This window comes from Macaca nemestrina, chromosome 5 (genome assembly GCF_043159975.1).
Source record: "Macaca nemestrina isolate mMacNem1 chromosome 5, mMacNem.hap1, whole genome shotgun sequence".
Lineage (NCBI taxonomy): Eukaryota > Metazoa > Chordata > Mammalia > Primates > Cercopithecidae > Macaca > Macaca nemestrina.
This window is the reverse complement of record NC_092129.1, coordinates 77218510-77239800: the sequence shown is the minus strand read 5'-3', so window position 1 is coordinate 77239800 and position 21291 is coordinate 77218510. Positions and strand designations below refer to the sequence as shown.

The window sequence follows — 21291 nt, the reverse complement described above, 5'->3', positions numbered from 1 at the left end:
ACTTTCCTGGCCGCTGCCTCACACCAGTCAAATCCGAATATCCGGGAGGCGGACACAGGGCGAGTGTCTGCTTCTTGCAACTCCCAGGTGGTTATGATATGCTTCCCGGACTGCAACACTGACCTATGGAACTGAAATGATGAATTCATGTCAGAAAGAAGTAGGATTTGGGGAAGAATTCATTACCTGGACCATTTTCAGCAGCTGGAATAAAAAGCACTTAACAACAACAATAAAAATCACACACAAAGGCCAAAAAGTGTTTTGAAAAAGTGCTTTGAGAATTTACTGTACAGTTTTTTTTAAACAATTTATTTGTATGTTGGCTTCTACATGCTCTTACATTCGTGTAAAACATTTATACATATTCTTTACAATTTGTACATATATTAAATGGCTATAGCATAAACATTGTTCTATGGGATTTTATAGAAGAAAAATCAAGTGGGGAAAATTACTCATGAAACATTAACAAAAACCCGTGATATTAAAGAACAAGATGTTCTCATATTCATTTGATTTCCTCATCTACTTATTTTTGGTGTCGTTTTATTGATGCTGGCCCAGACTTTCCATTTCCAATAATTATTAGGTCAGAAAAATGAAAGCGGTGGGAGGGAACGCAGTAAGGCACCTGTGGGAGACGGGCGCGCTCCTCCGCAGAAGCGAGACGGTGGCTGCCAGTGTTGAGTTAGAGCTGTCGGTGTGCCAAGGTCCTGTTTTGCTTTATGCCATTAACTGAAGTGCTGGTGCTCAGAAACTCCTGTGTGAAGTTTCGGATGCAGTCAGGAAGGGCACTGGTCTGTTCTTTCTTTCCAATCTCGGAGTCCTCAGGATTCTGTACGCTGTTCAGGCTGCAACTTCTCAGTCCCTACACTTTTCCATCTAATGGGGAGGGCAGGGGTGCTAAACTGTGCTTTTTCTCTTTGCTGATTACACCAACTGGCCATGAACCCGCCATCCAAACCAAGCAGTGTGCCATCCCCGCAACAGCCCTTCTCATCACATTGGAGGAGCAGACAAAGAATAAGAAGGGACGAGAGGCTCCGGGGTGCTGTGTGTGGTGCCCTCCTCCCCCAGGCCCTCCTGAACACAGCCACTCACCCGTTAGACCAAAGCCACAAAACTCTCTAAAAAGTCCCTCAATTCTTCTAATGTATTCTTTATGGCATAAAACCTGCCTTAACCATGATTAGGAAGAAAGTGCAAAGAGAGAAAGCACTGGTCCTCACATAAGAGCAACACATCAGAAATGACGCTGAGGACACGGGTGGCCAGGGGTATGTGCTCATCTGCCAGGCTGTGGGGTCCCCCTGGAGGGACATGGGATGGCCCACCTGCCACACACTATGACGGTGCTGGCAGCCCCGGGGCCCTAGTCTCCTCCATCCTGAAGTGTAAGCACTTGAGCCGTAACTGTGGCAGTGAAAGGCATAAAGACGCCCCTCAATGATAGGAACCCCAGAGGACTGAAAAGAGTTATAAAAATATACAAACATAGATATTTTTTATTCTGGCATAGTTCGTATTTTTAAGAAAGTAATTAGTAATTAATTATCTGACACCGGGTAAGAACTGGAAGATTGTGGGAGACTTATAAATTATATAAGACATATAATTTATAAGACATATAAATTATGACTCTGTGTAAAATATCAGTGGGGAGAAACCCCTCATTTTCCATTGAAAATTCTGGTAACTTTTAAGTACTTTCCAAAAATAGAGACGATTTCCACTGGTTTAAATAATGGATGCGGAAATGAACAAAAGACCATCCCTAAATAACTGATGCATTTAGGGTGGCTAATAAAATAAACGCAGTTTTTTGCAACTCTGTTTCTTTTTGGTTTTCTTTTTTTTCTGAATAATAGGGGAAAAAAAGTTTTGAATTGCATTGCCCCAAGTCAGGAGAAAGCGCTCAGCATTCTCTTCAAGGCCCGTTCTGTCCTACATCACCGGAAAATGGCTGAGGGCCTGCCTCAGCTTTTCTGCAATCTGACAAGAAAGCAAAACAAAATAACGTTGAGATATCACTCCCATTACGACCTCACAGTATTCTTTATTCACAACTCCAACAAGTTAAACATTACACAAATTCCAATTCTTTAACTGGTCTTTTTGGCACCAGCCCAGCCCCGCGTTCCTGCTGGAGAGACCTTAACCCCGAATGGCACTGGCAAGCACTGAGGTCCCAGCTGGCCCTGGTGGTCCCTTCCTGCCGGTGGGCGTCTGCACGTGCTCCCCGCCTCTGCCCTAGCGGCGCTTCCAGACGACCTGCTTTCCCTCAGATGAGCTGGGGGCTCAGGCCTTCATGCTTGCCTAGAGCCCCCTCCTTTCCTGGAGGAATATGAGCTTCCAGATCCCCTGAAGGCTATGTCGCCCTGGCCACACCCTGCTCTGTCACTGCTGGGTGTTCAGACAGCACGAGCCTGCCTGTGAAGCTAAGGAGGCGCTGCGGTCGTCTATGCGCCAGGGCCTCCTGCTCCTTAAGGCGCAGCTGTCTTATCCATCCCTGGATGCTAAACATCCAGAGTGAGGGCTTGGTATACAAGAAACACTCAATATATGTCTGCTCCACGAACACATACGCAAATTTTAATAACTTAAGGGTTACTGTGCCATAAAACCTAGATTGAAAACCTGACAATGTTGTATCAGCTCCTTAGGTTTATGCAGAGACAGTGATGAAATACACGGTTTTCTATTCTGAATTACAATGTCATAAATAACTATATCATACTTGGACTTGAAAATCAATAAATCAACATTATCAAAATTCTGAGAGTTTCCCTTGCATTATTTTCTCACGCAGACAAATGTAATCTGTTATATTCTAATATACAATGAAAGGCGAATCCACAATGGCACCAACTGACGGGAAAAGTGTGCATTTAAAGAGCACAGGGCCCATGTCCTGTAAGGGAGGACAGGGTTTAGGTGAGTTCCTCCCATAAGTTAGTCTCCCAAACCAACTGTACCAGACACAGTTCACAAATATGCGTCAGGTACGTATCAAGCACAGGTCTCCTTTAAGAACTGGCTGCTGGAGACAGGCGTTTTCAGCAGTGGCCAGTCTGCAGAGGCCACCAGTATGGCTGTGAGCAGGGGGCTTGCAAACCACTCCCCATGAACACGGCTTAGATCCCATGGCCGAGGAGAGCTGGGTAGGCAGCAAGGCCGCCAGCAGAAGCTGGATTCTACACTACAGAACTTACCTGCAGGTGCCTGAGGTGGACATGCTACTAGAGCTTTGTTTTCTGGTAAACAACAAAATTACTAGGCAGAGGTAAGAAAAACTTAAGTTTTCGTCATTGTTTTGTGGAGAGAACCGTTCCAGGTCTCACTTTTTTGTTTTTTCTTTCTCTGCGATTTCCATGGCGCACTGTGAAAACCTCATTCATGAAAAGCAAAGGCTGCCTTTGCTTTCCTGTGTGGTGCCAGGCTCCTGTTCCAGCTGCCAAAGGAGCCCCAGGGACGGCTGGGTGACCTCATCTCATTCAGAACCGTTCCTGGTGCACAGAGGCACAGAGAGGCTGTGACACGGGGGAAGGAACCACACAATAAGGAACGTCTTGGGGCCTTGCAACTAGCATCCACGATCCTGCTTCAGAAGAAAACCTTTTTTAACCCAGTGTTACCCAAAAAGCAAAGGGCAGACAGAATTAGGAGATTAAAAATATCCTGTCCAAAATTTAGGCTCCTTTGGTTTCTTACTTAGGATTAAAGAATACAAACAGATTAACTTTACATGGTCAAAGTGGTTTACCAGGAACCTTCTCCTCAAGTACATGTGAAAGGCACGCAGACGCCCACTCACCGTTTCGTAAAACTGCACTTGCTGCTCCAGGTACAGGCGGATGACACTGTTGTAATCATAGATTCGATTACTGTGAAAGTGATTCATCTCAGCTACAACCAAAACCAAAACATCAATCAGTTTTCCCTCCAAGTTTTCAAATGGCAACACCTGGCTTCTCTGCTCAGTTACAATTAATCATCAACCGGACCTAATCTGGTTGGCTGCGGTACAGTGTCAGCTCTTGGCAAATCACTTTACTAAGGGTTAGAAAAACAAGTTGAGCTGGGCACAGTGGCTCACATCTGCAATCCCAGCACTTTGGGAGGCAAGGTGGGTAGATCACCTGAGGTCAGGAGTTCAAGACCAGCCTGGCCAGCATGGCAAAACCCCAACTCTACTAAAAATACAAAAATCAGCCAGGTGTGGAGACAGGTGCCTGTAATCCCAGCTACTCTGGAGGCCGAGGCAGGAGAATTGCTTGAACTCGGGAGGTGGAGGTTGCAGTGAGCCGAGATTGCACTACTGCACTCCAGCCTGGGTGACAGAGCGAGACTCTGTCTCAAACAAAACAAAACAAAACAAAACAAAACAGTTAATGACAAACATTACTTTTCAGTACACGAATGACTTACACTGACTTGCATAATCAAAACTATAAAATCCAATACAGATAAATCACCCAAATGTGGACTATTACTCTAACAGAACTGATCAAAGAGAAACTACTTGGTCATACTCGCTACAGATGACTGCAGTTCACAGCTTCCAGTGCGTCTGCATGGGACCTAGCGAGGCACCTGGGGGCCCTGCCCCGCTCCCTTCTGCGCAGCAATTGCTTCAGCAGGTTTCTGGTGAAAGGCCGGGCAGCATGTGGGACAGCGGGAGGCCCTTCCTCAGTCCGGGGAGCTTTGCTGTCCATGAGCACCAGCGGCGCCATCAGAACCCAGCCTCTCACAGGGCAGAAGGACTGGATGCTGAGGGAGATCTTTCTTCATCTTTGCTGAATACCTGGATTCCTTATTCCTCTGTGCCCCTCTGCCCCTACCCCCAACTCTGGAGGAGTCTTCGTCATCAGAGGGCCTCCTTGTCTCCGTTGGATGCCTCCTACTCCGCCTTCTCCCAAACCCTCCAGGCTGAGAAAGCCAGCGGCTGCACAGATTCCCATGACACACACTGTTCTACATTTTACATTCGGTTATTTGAAGTTGTATAAAGCTTTGTGTTTATCAATTTGGATAACCTCAAACACAAGTTCAAAACCAAATTTCCCATTTCAAACTCTTCAAAACCCAAAACTTCAATCAGGTTTCCTCGTTTTTGCTGCAGTGGCCTTGGCTCTGGACACTCCCTCGTCCATCTCTTTCTCCCATGAATGCCCCAGTCTTGAAAGCTGTTCCTTGGAAAAGCCTGCAAATCTGTTTCCTTCTCTTCTCCCCAGTACCACATCTTTAGGTCCTCTAAGCTCAGACTACAGCAGTGATGGTCTTCTGGTTGGGCTCTTGGACAGCGTCTGCATTTTCCAATCTCCTCTCCATAACTAACAAATCCTTCTCCCTTGAAGATTGATTTTTTTTTTAACTCCCTTTTAACGGCTTCTTAATGCCCACATCAAGTCTAGAGTTTTCAAGTTCTTTCACACTCAAAATTTATTTCCCAATAACCTCTAAGTATGTTTTACTCTTTCACGCCCATGACACAATCCAGCACCATGATTTTGTAGCTTTTGTTCCTAACAGAACATGCTCTCCATTCTCTGCCCATACAAATGCCATCCACCCATCCGCCAACGGGAAAAATCCACCTGCTGCTCTCATCTGCTCAAAAACACTCAAACCTATACAAATTCATGTCTTTTTTGTTTTTTTTTTTTTAACACAAAAAAAACTGTGCCTAAAATGACATACCCAAACCCCTTCACATTCCATGATCCCAAGGCACGCACGTTACAGACTGCTAAAAGCTGAGCTCTGGCATTTAATAGAGCATTATGATATCACAGATTGCAAAAGGAATCTTCAATGTCTCTCAGAAATAATAAAATGTGCAGTTTGAATCAAGCTGTCATTCACAGCTAGATAAGGTGGACAGGTGAAAAATTAAATAAATATTACAGATTTTCATCAGCACTGGGATCCTGAAGGGGCTCACAAGCGTCTCAATTACTTATCAGATGCTCACATCTGGATTTCTCTAGCAAGGGAAACTTTGCTGGGGAAAAAACAACCTCCACCAGCACCTCATAAGGACCCTTTCATCTTACCTTGCAATGCGTAAGACATGGTGCTGACTCTCTTCACCATGTTCTGTTTGTCTTGTGGGGTGATTTTACTTGTTGCAACGAGTTTGTCACTTTCTTTCACTTTTTCTATGGCTCCCTGTGAAATACAAAATACAACAGTATGAATAAAGCTGAAATGATTAGTCATTAGTTTAAAACACAACAATGCTAACATATTCTATAACTGATTTGCTACTGAACAGGAAATACCTCCACAAAACAAGAGAGGAAAGCATCTAAATTTAACTTCCTTCAAGTCCCTTGGAAGCAAAAAGGCTGTTATTCTTGAAAAAATGTCATTAAGCTAAAATGAACAGTTTTATGCTACAACAAGAGAGAAAAGCAAACAGCACACCATCTCCGTAATATTCAGAAGCCGGTGCCGTTTGAAGAGTAGCACATAATGGAAATCAGGCATTAGCAGGTTTTTTTTTTTTTTTTTTTTTTTTTTTGAGACGGAGTCTCGCTGTGTCTCCCAGGCTGGAGTGCAGTGGCGTGATCTCGGCTCACTGCAAGCTCCGCCTCCCGGGTTCACGCCATTCTCCCGCCTCAGCCTCCCAAGTAGCTGAGACTACAGGCGCCTGCCACCATGCCCGGCTAGTTTTTTGTATTTTTAGTAGAGACGGGGTTTCACCATGTTAGCCAGGATAGTCTCGATCTCCTGACCTCGTGATCCACCCACCTCGGCCTCCCAAAGTGCTGGGATTACAGGCTTGAGCCACCGCGCCCGGCCGCATTAGCAGGTTTTGAAAGTCACGTGCCTAGGTCCAGGGCAATGTTCGCACACAGGCACTTTCTCTCTCCTCTTTTATACAACAGAATATTTTATAAGCGAGTGCCTAAGTGTGCTGATTGTAAGTCCTGGGCTTTCCTTCGATTTTTTAAGAGGCGCTGAATCCATTTAAAGACTTAGATGGAAGTGGCTGGAAAGGCTGCCAAACATCTCCCACTCCAGTATCATCATGCTGCTCGTTATTTAGGACTGTCTGGAAAGAACAACTCTATACTCATGCATTAATTAGGCTCCAGGCCTACAACTCTGATGCTGCTGGCATACATTTCGACAACAAGCTAATTGTTCTGAGATTTATATTAAGTTATCTGAGGTTGTACAAACCTAATTTACCTATGGTACCCCTTCATGATATTTAAGTTATAAAGCAGAATGCTAACATGGCCACATGCCAGGACTGTTAAGATCACAGACCAGCCCTTTGCAGACATTTTCCTAACAAATCCAAGTACATCACAATATACTAGACTACTATGGTTGACATAAAATACTCACAACTCATGCCTGAGGTGATGTACAGACTTTTTAAAAAGGGAGAGAAAACCAGAATTCATTATATGAGAACACTCCAAACCAATTCTAAAATTCAGTTACAAAACCTTTCTAATGGGAATTACAGATTCTTTTTTAATAATAAAGATAAACATATAAAACCAATACTACTGTGCATGTCTGCCTGCTTCATCTGCTGTTGTCTTCTATAAATGTCTACAATCAGGTTACCTTGTGAGTGCCAATGATGTCAGGGAAGCAGCCAAGAAAACCTTTATACTCATGATTACATTCCATCAGGAAATGGAGATCTTTCTTTGGCTATAACAAGATACAAGCTGATTGTTACTAGTAGAGAAATTCAGAAAATCAAGGAAAAGAGAACCATTATAGGCAAAGACTGTAAATCTGTAATGTGCTACACTACATTACTGAGTGTTAAGCATTCAGATCACTTTTTCTAAAAGAAAGTAGCTCCCAAGACTGCCTTTCTTTGACTCATATGTTGTAAAGAAAATGACAAAACATCATGTAATTTTTAAGTTGGTTTGTAAAATTATTTTGTCATGGCCCAAAATATACCACCAAGAAGGAAGAAAGTTTAGCTAATGCTGTATGTTTACATACAAACAAATGAGTTGCTGTAGTTTAACTTTTAAATATGAGCAGAGAATATAATGTTATTAAAACACCCAGTAATCATTTTAAGTGGCAATTTAAAATTTTTCAATTTTTCTGAATTGTAATTTTAATAGCTATGTTACTCACATCTCTAAAATGAATGCATTTTTAGAAGTATTAGCAAAGTAGCCCATAACCACATTAGTGTGTGTACACATGTGTGCATCCATTAACATAGCTTTAAGTCATCTGAAAAAAAATTTTTTTTAATTAAGAGATTAGAAAATAACTTAGATTCTTCTTAAGGGAACTTATTATCTGTTACCTTAAAAAAAAAAAAAAAAAAAAAAAACCCTGAAATTGGGGTACTAAAGACTCCAATAAAAGCTATGTAGCTGGCCGGGCGCGGTGGCTCAAGCCTGTAATCCCAGCACTTTGGGAGGCCGAGGCGGGCGGATCACAAGGTCAGGAGATCGAGACCACAGTGAAACCCCGTCTCTACTAAAAATATAAAAAATTAGCCGGGCGCGGTGGCGGGCGCCTGTGGTCCTAGCTACTCAGGAGGCTGAGGCAGGAGAATGGCGTGAACCCAGGAGGCGGAGCTTGCAGTGAGCCGAGATCGCGCCACTGCACTCCAGCCTGGGCAACAGCGTGAGACTCCGTCTCAAAAAAAAAAAAAAAAAAAAAAAAGCTATGTAGCTATGACAAGGACCTGCCCTGTCCTGGGGACTGTAGCAGGTGCTTTTTATTTACGAGCTGTTAAATCTTGAGAACCATACAGGGTAGGCACTACCACTGCAGATTAACAGATGAGGAAACTACGGCTCAGAGAGGCTAAGCAATGGTCCATACAGATCTGAGCCAGCGTTCTTTCCTGTTCATTAGAATCCCCTGATGGCTAAGAACAGATCAGAGGCATCAATACTGGGGTACACTCATTTAGATTTCTTTTCTTCTGAGACAGGGTCTCACTGTGTCACCCAGGCTAAAGTGCAGTGGTATGATCACGGCTCACTGCAGCCTCGACTTCCCGGGCTCAAGCAATCTTCCTACCTCAGCCTCCTGGATAGCTGGGACTACAGGCATATACCACTACACCCGGCTAATTTTTTTGGGTTCACTGTGTTGCCCAGGCTGGTCTCGAATTTCTGGACTCAAGAAATTCACCTGCCTTGGCCTCCCAAAGTGCCAGATTACAGTTGTGAGCCACTGTGCCTGGCCTATTTAGATTTCTTGATGACAAATTTATCCATCCACTTTGTCTTAATCCAAGAAACCATGATTAAATACAACTAACAAAGATACACAGAAACAGAAAAGAGGAGGGTACTTATTTGGGAAGTTTGTCTTAAGACATGTTTTAAATTAAATATGTGGACTAGACAGCATCAAATCGTAATTGGAATTGTGTGATTATGTTAGTACCTGTTCTGCCACGAGACTGGCAATTTCTTCGTAAGTCTTTCCTGCTTCTGTTATTGCATCATTGAGATCTGTTTCACCTGAAAATGATCAATTTTATCAGTGGTTATAAGTTATACATATTTTCTTTTCACTTGTTAAAAATTTTGTTATTGGTTTTATTGGTAAATTTTATCATAGAAACTTTCAAACATTTTCAAAACTAGTGGGAACAGAATGAATGCCTATCACCCACCATCTGCCTTCCCCACTGGCAGCTCTCGCCAGCCTGTGTTCATTTACACCCCGACCCGCTTTCACTGGATATCAGTATCTCATCCATAAATCCTGCCTAACAGATGAGGACTCTAAAACATGAGGCAGTAGTACCATTATGACACCTAAGACGAGACTGTCACTCTGCTATAATGAAGCCTCTCAGGGCGAGCTGGCTGCTTGAATCAGGATGTAAAGGTCCACACAGCACAGAACTGATGCGTTTCTTAACTCTGTGGATTCTTCTCCCTCAGCCCCTTTTTTCCCTGCACGTTTCTTTTCGTGGGGTGTTGAACTTGTTGTGTGCCTTGGTGCCTGCATTCTGGATGCTGCTGGCTGCATCTCTGGTGATACTGCACACACTCCTCTGTCCCTGTATTCTCTTTACACTAGCTATTAGACCTAGAGGCCTGATCAGAGTCACACGCCACCAGTTCCAGTTATTTCTACTCTTAGAATGTTAGAAAATGATCGTTATCTAGAATGACCATTGTCTGGATCTTTTATTATTTGTTTTTCTTTTTTGAGACAGAGTCTTGCTCTGTTGCCCAGGCTGGAGTGCAGTGGCACGATCTCAGCTCACTGCAAGCTCCGCCTCCCAGGTTCACACCATTCTCCTGCCTCAGCCTCCCGAGTAGCTGGGACTACAGGCACCTGCCACCATGCCCAGCTAATTTTTTGTGTTTTTAGTAGAGATGGGGTTTCACTGTGTTGGCCAGGCTTGTCTCGAACTCCTGACCTCAGGTGATCCACCTGTCTCAGCCTCCCAAAGTGCTGGGATTACAGGTGTGAGCTGCTGTGCCCGGCCAAGGATCTTTTATTTTAGTATGAGTTTGCAAAACGGTGTTATTCTATTTCTACCATTCCTTCTTTATTGGCTGAAATACTTCCATAAGGATCAACTTTCCTCTATCAATAATATTCTGGTTACCCAGAGGTAGAGTTTGAATAGGAAAAGCAGGTTAAGTGCTTAATTCTTTTTTCTCTTTACAGTTTTCAAAATAATGAGTTAATCCCCTACCATTCTCTAAGAGTAACTGAGATTAATTTCTTAAAAAGCATCTTTATAATTCTGGATTTAAAAATATTTGATATGCTTCATTCCGCATTATCATTTTCACTAATGCTCAAATTTTCTTTTCTTTGGCCAGTGGTAGGCTCTTCCAATTGGTATTTAAGTCTTTTGATAGGAACCCTGGTTCATTGTGGTAGGAAGTGAACCTTATGATTGGTGCCAAGGAATGCTTCTTGCTACTGGATTGGGTAATTGTTTCCAAGGCTTTAACAGAAAGGCAAATTGTGTATATATATATTTTTTTTTTTTAATTTTTTTTTTTTACTTTTTTAAGAGGGAAAACACATAATGAGCTTACACTGATGTTTCCAAAGCAAATTTATGACTTTAGGGGTTTTCTTCATTTATTTTAAAACTTTATTTTAAAAATCTTAATTGCTAACAACAGTAACAATTACATATTTGATTTATCCTACAATATGAAAACAGTTTTAGAAGTTTTAGAATAACAATACCAACATGATATTGACTACACGTTTAGTGAAAATAACTAACATTCTTATAGTCTTTCTGACCTTGAGGCATCTGCTCCTGGGGGCATATAAAATGCCATTTTAAGGTGCTTTGAAATAATTCCTCTGTGTGCTATGCCTTCATCTTGATGTATCAAGTCATTTGTTTTATTTTGCTTTTGATTAGGAATTTTTTTCCATTTTGATTTAAATTTGTTTTCTAATAATTATGTAAAGCATTCACATTATTCCAAAGTCAACTCTACAAAACAAGATATAATCAGAAGTTTACCTTCCATGTCTTTCTCCTCCCCCATAATCATTTAAGAATTTTTATCACTTATATTTCCATACGATCATCCATAACAATATGCAATGTTTCACAGTTTTGTGCAGGGGCCATGCTAACAGTCTATATTATTTCAAGTTAGTACATGAACTGTTAAAGGAGCACTGGAAGTTATTTTTACTATAATCAGAATATTCCTAGGATTCAAACTTATTTACATTATTACAAGATCGCACAGCATAGCACTGCTCCAAGACATCAACACATCTGAGCAAGCGGATGTGATGAGACACAGTACTCAACACTGCTGACCACTGTCCTTTGCGATGGGAGAAAAGCCAGTCAACAGGAACTTGAATGCTTCCTTAAAATAGTATCTTAAGTAGAATGATATTCAACATAAAACATACATCGAGTATTTTTAATACTTGAAAAAGTGGTCTCTGCAATATGAATATTTAATTATGTATTGATTATTACAGTCCGGAAAATGTTAAAGGATCACGAGGCAGCTCCCAGTGGGGAACCCATGGATGAGCCTGTGGAGCCGGGCACAGTGTCTCAGGTTCACGCTCTGTGGCCCACCTTCTCCCCAGGCTGCCCCTGCTGCTGTGCTGCCTCACCCCTGCTGCCACCGGCATCCTTTTCTACTCCACCTTGCTCCATATTTTACGTTTCCTTACTTCCATGCTGCTTCAGGCTAAAATTACACAGACTATACAACTCTGGAGAGAATCTGATCACTTTGAAGGTAGGTGAATTCTATCATATTTTTATGAGGATCAGTAACATATGAAAAGACTTACAGCACAAAGTAATTGAAGAACTTTTTAGAAACCATGTCCCAGATTACCAACTGTCTTCTTTTCCCTCTTTTCAAGACTTTTGGTTCAATTACCTGTATCCTCTATTAATAACAACGTATTTCATGAATAGTTAGTGGTATCTTTGTCTCTTCTAGCACTTCCCAGGAAAAGAAGTGAATTGCTATTTTAAAATTCTATGATTCAGTGTTATAGCTCTTTTAGAATTTGTCTAGCAGGTTTTCCAGGTTGCAGGAAACCTCTCTCTGCAACAACAACAACAAAATGGATGATTCAGTTCAACATCGTTTCTAAGGTTTCTACGTGACTCCAAATTACTAGGGATCCCAGCAACAAATTCTGAAGTTACTAAAGGGGTAATTGTGGGGCTTCTATTTTCAATTAGGATATGGACACCACAGGACACTACGGCTCTTGCCATAATACAAAAATACCAAATCAACTAAAAAAGTCATGCCTTTCTCTCAAGTCACTGAAGCACCATGAAAATGAAGAAATTCAAATCAACTAAATTCAGAAAAGGGTGCGCCCTGCCCCGCTAGGTGATGGGCTTCCCGGGGGCATGTGGGCTAGCACGAGGCACGGGAAGCTGGAGGAACCTCAAATGCAGAGCTGGTTCTCCCACAGGGACTTCTATGGCCTAAGAGGTGACAGTGGGAAGCTGTGGGCTAGGCTGAAGAACAGTAAGAGGGCTGTAAGGTGAGGTTCGAGGAAGGCAGATTGCAGGTGAGTTCTGACATGTAAGAAAGCATCAGGACCAACTGCGCAAAATTCTAGCATCTCTAGGACAAATGTTCTCACCCTGTTGGGGCATCACAGAGCCACCATGCTAAAAGGGATCCAAGGCATCTGCCTCCTCCCTAAGCAATGGGCGTGGCTCTCATCTCAGCTCTTCCATCACCTACTTGTTACCTGGGCCAAGATGCTTCTCTGTTCTGGCCTTGAGTTGCTAGTCTAGACCTCAAAGACCACTTCTGGTCTAAAGTGTCAACTGTAAGGCATGGTAAGGCCAGGGCAATGAGAACTATTCCCAGGTGGGAGCCCTAAATCTTACATTTTGGTAAGAAACTAATTTCTTATTAGTTTATTATTAAAATATTCAGACACTGACATCCAAAGCACTGTCTGCCCTGAGTATCAGGACCAACACCTGTACCAATTCTATCACTTCTGTAAGTGACAGGAGATAACAGATTTAATAGGTGCCACCTAGCTGACAAATGCCTTTTCATTTTTTTTTTTTTTTTGCTCATTGAGATGGGTGGGGTCTCACTCTGCTGCTCATATTGGAGTGCAATGGTGTGATCATGGCACACCATAGCCTCAACCTCCTGGGCTCAAGCGATCCTCCTGCTTCAGCCTCCAGAACAGCTGAGACTACAGGTGTGTGACACCATGCCTGGCTAATTTTTATTATTTCTTTGTAGAGATGGGGTCTCCTTATGTTGCCTGGGCTCTTTTTCCTTTTAATAAAAAGAGCTAACTTGTTCTCATTAAGTGCTGCCAATGTAAACCATGAACTCTAAATTCCATGGGTAAGATACATATTTATAGGGTAAGCTGAAACAGTTATGAGTTAAGGAGAAAACAGGCAACACACACTTGCTACTTGGTCAAATATTTTTCCTTGAAATGGCCTTGATGAAATCTGGCTTTTGTTTTTTTGAGACAGGGTCTTGCTCTGTCACCCAGGCTGGAGTGCACCAGTAAGATCATGGCTCAGTGCAACTTCTGCCTCCCGGACTTAAGTGATCCTCCCACCTCAGCCTCCCAAATAGCTGGGACTACCTGTATGCACCACCACACCCAGCTAATTTTTGATTTTTTGTAGAGATGGGGGTCTCACCATGTTGCCCAGCTTGGTCTCAAACTCCTGTACTCAACTGATTTGCCCGCCTCAGCCTCCCAAAGTGTTGGAATTATAGGTGTGAGCCACTGTGCCCCGCCAAATCTGGTCTCTGTTAACAGGAAGACTTGGCAGAGAAATGAAACTGATGGCGTTGAAACAAAAATGCTACACCTGAGAGCAAAAAAAGGCGAACAAGCTAGCAAGAAAATACGAATTATAACCACCTTTGGCTTTTCTCAAAAGTCCTAGGATGAGGGTGCAAAAGTCCTTAGTGCAGCAGCCTAGCCAATTTACACACCAACAACCAGGGTGCTTCACTGAGGAGGGAGTTAGCGTTTGCAGGCAGCAGGTCTGGATAAGGCTCTAAAGGCCCACTGGATGAATGAAGAAAGACACACCTTGATAGCCGCTAGAACTGAACACTGTGGCCAAACTTTGCAAGGCCTTTCCTATCTTCTGATATTCCTTGGGCAATGCTGAAAGAGAAAAAGGAATAAACTGATTAGTCTTCTGAGCAAACTGAAATGGGATTAAACTATTTCCTGAAAGTGATTACTTTATCGTAACATTGGAAGTGATTCAAAATAGTCTATATTCCTTCATAAAATATTGTTTCAAAAGTGATTTTTTCAACAGATTTCTTTCGATTATTTTTAATTGACTGTTCAATTAAAGGTGGATGCTATTATTACTGACAATCACTCCTACATTCTCATTCACCAAATGAGAGGCAAGTGAGATGGAAGCTCCTTTAGATGGTTTCTAGCTTACAAAGTACTTCCAGCGACACTGTGCTCGATCATCGCGTTAGCCCCTTTACCAGATGCAGAGACACCGTCCTCATCATGGAGAGGATCAGGAAAGTGAGACTCAGATAACTGACTTGCCCAAGGTCACACGGCTAATAAATGCTGGATGTGGACTTGTGATTCCAAACACGTAGACTTTCCCACTCTGTTACGGGTACATAAATGACCATTTGCAAACCATGACCACCAAAGACTGAAAGCAACAAGATGTGGAGGAAAATACAACAGTCAGGCATCGCACGACCAGGGAAGAGGGGTATGAGTTTTCTCATCTGTATGAAGAGATGATTTCACTAAATGACATCTAAGGTTTCTTTTTAAGGTGCTAAGATCCTAGGATCACTTTGGAGAACTTTCTAAGAGTCTCTGCACCTTAGGCTACTTTCTTTGCATTTGTATGGAGTCCCCTTAAATGGAGCATCTGTTTGCCTTTCAAAAGAAACCATTATTTGCATTTAAAGACTCACTGCAGTTTTTAAAGCAGAAAAAGAAAACTTTTAATGTTTCTTTAAAAAATATTTAGGCCAGAGACATTTGAGGTAAGGTCTATAAGCTGCAGTTATCAGGAAACATGAATCCAAATTACATGAGCTTAGTTAATTTTAATAAATTGTCCACCCTCTGGTACCTCAGTTTTGCCTCTCTACCTAAAGGCGCCTGGCATGTGGTTCACCATGCAGAGTGTGTGCTGGAGTTTTCATTCTACACATCAGGAATTTTAAAGAACTATTTTAAGAAAGAGAAGGAGATATGCCTGAGTCAAATCCCTTTCCCCACCCCACAAAAGAGCAGCCTGAGGCCAGCATTCCCTACTTTCTACATTTAGCCTTGTGAATTACACAGGACATGGAGTTGATCGGACATTAGACATAAGGCATTTAATTTTTTAAAAGATATCATAATCCCAAATTTTTATATCCTTAAAAAATGCAATTGTAAAATTTGCCCTCAGGAAAAATGGCTTTCAAAGAACATACAGATTTAAATGATGTGTTATGATGGTCTTGCAAGAGTTTATGGTCAAAATTAATTCACTGCCTTTAGAACTGAATTCTTTCATTTATACTTTAGAGCAGCGGTCCCCAACCTTTCTGGCACCAGGGACTGGTTTCATGGAAGATAATTTTTCCACGGACAGACAGTGGGTCAGGGGGATGGTTTGGGGATGAAACAGTTTCACCTCAGATCATCAGGCATTAGATTCTCATAAGGGCTCACAACCTAGATCTCGTGTATGCGTGGCTCACAATAGGGTGCAAATTTCTATGAGAATCTAATGCTACCGCTGATCTGACAGGAGGCGGAACTCAGGCGGTATGTGAGTGATGGGGAGCGCCTGGAGATAGAGATGAAGCTTCACCTGCCTCCTGCTGTGCAGTAATGTTCCATGTACCAGCCCATGGCCTGGGGACTGGGGACCTCTGCTTTAGAGAACAATGTCAATTCGCCTTTTGTTCATGAGTCCTCCTCTATGACCAAAGTCTTGACACAGGTTTTGTTTTCTAGATGCTGCATTTATATACATTATTTTCTCAGGGCTAATTCTATACATTTAGGATATAGCATCATATTTCTTTGCTATGGGAAAGAAACAACTGTTATTCCTGGTGTCTGCCCCTCAAGCATGAACAGCTGGTATGTTACAAGTTGTTCTGTTTGTATAACATGTGGATGGTAAAGCACCACTGGTACTGGTATTGCCGCTAGTAGAGGAAGAGGTAGAGGTAGCATTGGCCAATGGTTGAGGTAAGGCAGGGCCTGGCAAACTTCCTCTGCAAAGTGCCAGATAGTAAACGTTTTAGGCTTTATGGAGCCACAAGTTTCTGTTGAAACTACTCAACTCGACCATTATGACACAAATGTAGCCAAAGACAACAGACAAATAAACGGGCATGGGTGTGTTCCAACAAAACTTTATTTACAAAATAAGTGGCAAGCCAAATTTGGCACTCAGACCATAGTTTACTGATTTCTGATGTAAGGCTTTGGATTTTCAGATCTGGATCGAATAGTAATACTGGCATTGTCTTTGCTGTGCTATCTTATTAATTCATCTACGAGTCACTCCATATTTAGTTTCCTGCTCTTTAAAATTATTATTGGATTTCAAATTGATTGTTTTCCTTTTTTAGCATAAAAATATCACCTTTAAAAAAATCATTACAAGAACAGATCCCTTTCCTATGCTGAGCATCAAAGGCCGATATAAAAGTAGGTATATATTACTCATAATTCAAAATATAAAACATTTTTATTTTTTAAAAACTGAATACAACCAATATTCCTGTACGGTGTTATGAAGTGAAGGCCAGAAAATTCTTAGTGATAGATTAGAAGGCCCTTTTCTCCAGAGGTTAAGACATAGCAATAAGGGCAGACCAGATATAAAGGAGAGAAGTCCTAGGACTCTAAGGGAGTCAAAGACATCTGCGCATTGGACAGCAGTGCGATCCCAGCATTTCAGGGCCTGATAAGTCATTCTGCAGCCTCTGAGCCTGTGGGTGTAACAGGGCAGCAGCCCGCAGCATTAGCCCCACAGATGGATACGTGACTGTTTATCTATCCTGGGCCATGGGTGGCGACAGAGCTGCACAGTTCTGGGGAATACAGGAAAAACCTTCAGCAGAATGAAAGCCTACAAACCAAAGAGAAGGAGGGAGGCAGAAGTTTTTAGGGACACGGCAGAGTGGGCAGAAAGCCATGACTGACAGTGACACTCTCCCCTCAGCAGTGCTTCTGCTCTGACATATTTTTACTACTAACTATACTGGTTTTTCTAAACACTATGGCTTTAGTCAAATATACAACATCTTACCAAATGGATGAAGATTAAAAAACAAAATCATGAGACTAAGAATAACTACAAGCACTCTCAAAACATGCAAAAATGATTAATTTTCCAAAGATTATAAAGCCCCAAATTACTGGAACTAATTAAGTGAACATGGTGCTCCATATGAGATTTCTTAACCTGGCTTTGTTAGTCAATTTTCTGTGGTTTAACTCGGGTGAAGTGAGATTAAACAGAATCACAGGAGTGACATTACTGCTGTCCACCAAATACACTTCTGTTTGAGGCAGCAGGTTCCCTTCTATGATAAGGGACATAAAACTGAGCCTGCATCACCCCCTACGAGCCCAGTGCGCTGTAAGGAGTGGACTTACGCCCCGTGCAGCGCTTCCAGTGCTCCTGCCCCACCGTCAGCAGCTCCTTCACGCCGTCATCCATGGCCTTGGTGAACTTCCCCACAGCCTCACACTTCTGCTCTCTGTGGGCGAAGGCAGCCGTCAGTCACGTAAGCAGGAGGAACAGCACTGCTGTGGGGACACTCAGGCCAAACGTACCCACAGGCACTTGTTTCCTTGCACGATAACAACTTCCCTTTCACTACGTTAGCCTTAAATACAGGCTTGATGCGGACATTTAAAGAACTACGTAAAAAGCGGTGATTTATATTTTAACTTTGCTTCCTTTCTGCCTCTACAATTCTTTGTGAATTTTAAAATTATTCTAAAGTAAATCAAATAATTTATTGACTATCTTATTTAGGAAAATTCCAATCACTGGGGGGACCATCAAATCTATAAAAGAATAATAGGGGTTGCTAATGCTAACTGGCCATTCATTCCAAGTACTCGGTGAAACACAGACAATAACCCGGATACACAATCACTTAAGTGACCTGAAAGATACCAGTTCTTTCTAAGGATGTCAAAAGTGTATTTACCAGCCTAAAAAGATCACAATATACTGTTAGATGAAAAAAGCAGATTAGGCCGGGCGCGGTGGCTCAAGCCTGTAATCCCAGCACTTTGGGAGGCCGAGACGGGCGGATCACGAGGTCAGGAGTTCGAGACCATCCTGGCTAACACGGTGAAACCCCGTCTCTACTAAAAAATACAAAAAACTAGCCGGGCGAGGTGGCGGGCGCCTGTAGTCCCGGCTACTCGGGAGGCTGAGGCAGGAGAATGGCGTAAAAACCCGGGAGGCAGAGCTTGCAGTGAGCTGAGATCCGGCCACTGCACTCCAGCCTGGGCGACACAGCGAGACTCCGTCTCAAAAAAAAAAAAAAAAAGGCAGATTATAAAACAAAGTGTCTAGTGTGAGGTCATTTTTGTTTAAACAACCTTTCCTATAATTACATATGTACAGAGGAGGATTTGGGAGACTAAACACTAACATATTAACACCGATTTTCTCTCTGGGTGGTTGAAGGGTTACGTGTATGTGTGTGTGTGTGTGTTTCTTGTCTATACTTTCAGTAACAATACACAATAATTTTACGATAAAAAAGCTTTTTAAAACTAAAAGCCATGCAAATTTCTTATAAGTCCTTAAGAGAAAAGGAACTACTCCAAAGTTTCAACTGACTTTGTACTTTAAAAACTAAATGATTAAAATCAACAGATTAAAAAAATATACAGAAAAAGCAGGTTAGAGACTGCTTCCTCAAGGCAATGTTCAAAGAGGTTTGCTGTCTGAATACTGCGTGGGTTTTAGGTGGCTCCGTGCCGCCTGGTTTCATCACACTATTGGAAACAGCTACTCAACACCGTGTCAACTACGAAATCACCGGCTTCAAGGTAAAAGAAAGATTTTAATCTGATGTTGCAGTTATAAAGACAGTACTTCTACATACAAATGATGTTTCCCTTGTCATTGGACTACAAATCCCGCTCATTTCATAAAACTCTAGTCTGACAATTTGAGTTTCGGCTGCGGCTACTCTGGCTGAGGCCTGAAGGCCAAAGGAGGAGGGTGCAGAGTGAGAAGAAAGAAAACCTGGCAGCGTCTCTCACATTTCTACTAAGTCCAAGTCAGGTGCCTCTGGTTCCATGGTGGAAAATATCATGACTCCCGCCAGCTCATCTTTCTCAGCCTTCCTCTTTCCAGTTTTCCATTCCTGTAAATGAGAACGCTGTAAGGTTCAAGTGGAGAGCACAAACTGGTCTTCAAAATTCCCAAACAGGACCAGCTCATTGATCACCTTTATCTTTCTAATTTTCAGCAAGCAACTCCCACTCTATCTCCCTCCTCACCATGGACCAAATACCTTTATACCCCAAATGTAATCTCAGGGCATGAACAGTGTCATTCCACAGAATGGACCTAAAGGGACCAAGTCTTTTGAGAATGAACCGACTCAGCCATGTTCCCTTTCCAACGGCTACCTACATAAACACAGCAAAAAGAAACACCCTATATACATATATATATATATATATATTTTTTTTTTTTTTTTTTTTGAGACAGTCTCACTTTGCCTTCTAGGCTAGAGTACAGTGGCGTGATCTCAGCTCACTGTAGCCTTGAACTTCCAGGTTCACGTGATCCTCCCACCTCAGCCCCCCAGGTAGCTGAGACTTAAGGCGCACGCCACCACGCCTGGCTAATTTTTGTATTTTTTGTAGAGATGGGGTTTCACCATGTTAGTCAGGCTGGTCCCGAACTCCTGGGCTCAAGCAATATGCCCACCTCGGCCCCTGCAAGGTTCTGGGATACCAGGCATAAGCCACTGTGCTCAGCCCACCCTATGCATTCTGACCAAGTGCCTCAAATGTTTAGGTTAACTGATTTCTAAAAAGGTAAATGCTTTTCTAAAATATAACACAGAAACCAGTATTATGAGGTTTTTTTTTTTTTAAAAAAAAAACATATTAAGATATACACACAGAGTACCCCAAAGTAAAAATATCCAGTGCAATGAATGTCACAAAGTGAATATTTGCATAATGACCAACTAGGCCAGGAAGGAGCAAAGAGCTTCCATTCCAAAAGCACCCCTGCATTGTCCTTTCCCCAAGCACTGCTACCTCTTCCCTCTCCCACAAAGGTAACCAGTAATCTCTCTCTTACGGTTTTCATTTCCTTGCTTTTCTGCTATGGTTTGAATGTGTTCCCTCCAAACTTCATGTTTTGAAACTTAATAGCCAACGTGATAATATTAAGAGGTGGGGCCTTTAAGAAGTGATTAGGTCATGAGGGCCTCCCCCCTTGTGGATGAGATTAGCGTCCTGATAAAAGAGTTTGTCCCTTTTTGTTTTTCCACCTTCCACCATGTGGGGACTCAGCATTTCTCCCTTTTGGAGGATGCAGCCCTCACCACACATCAAATGCTGGTGCCTTGATCTTTGACTTCCAGCCTTGATCTTTGACTTCCAGCCTCTGTAACTGTGAGAAATAAATTTCTGTTGTATATAAATTATCCAGTCTCAGGTACTTTGTTACAGCAGCACAAATGGACTTTGTTTAGACGCACCTAAGCATGCATCCTACCCTGTCCTGCTAGTTTTTCAAGCTAGCAAAGAACCCTATAAATGCGTTCCTTGGTG

The 21291-nt window shown here is 42.4% G+C and overlaps 1 protein-coding gene and 1 non-coding gene across 4 annotated transcripts in view; one reads left to right on the top strand and one right to left on the bottom strand.

Moving 5' to 3' along the window:
* Positions 1-260: 260 nt before the first annotated feature.
* The window catches only part of LOC105478738 (sorting nexin 9), a 124771-nt gene continuing 103740 nt past the window's right edge, over positions 261-21291 (bottom strand). For all 3 annotated transcript variants that reach the window (XM_011736342.3, XM_011736341.2, XM_011736344.3), the window contains 8 exons: positions 19759-19862; positions 18124-18227; positions 14548-14625; positions 9409-9485; positions 7594-7683; positions 6060-6174; positions 3818-3909; positions 261-1995 (listed from right to left, as the gene is read on the bottom strand). In XM_011736342.3, the coding sequence (XP_011734644.1) occupies positions 1948-1995; positions 3818-3909; positions 6060-6174; positions 7594-7683; positions 9409-9485; positions 14548-14625; positions 18124-18227; positions 19759-19862 (708 nt within the window). In that variant the 3' untranslated portion in view covers positions 261-1947. The remainder of the gene's footprint in view (positions 1996-3817; positions 3910-6059; positions 6175-7593; positions 7684-9408; positions 9486-14547; positions 14626-18123; positions 18228-19758; positions 19863-21291) is intronic.
* LOC112426098 (U7 small nuclear RNA) lies at positions 12485-12543 on the top strand. Its single transcript, XR_003017370.1, has one exon. It is a non-coding gene; the product is annotated as a U7 small nuclear RNA (small nuclear RNA).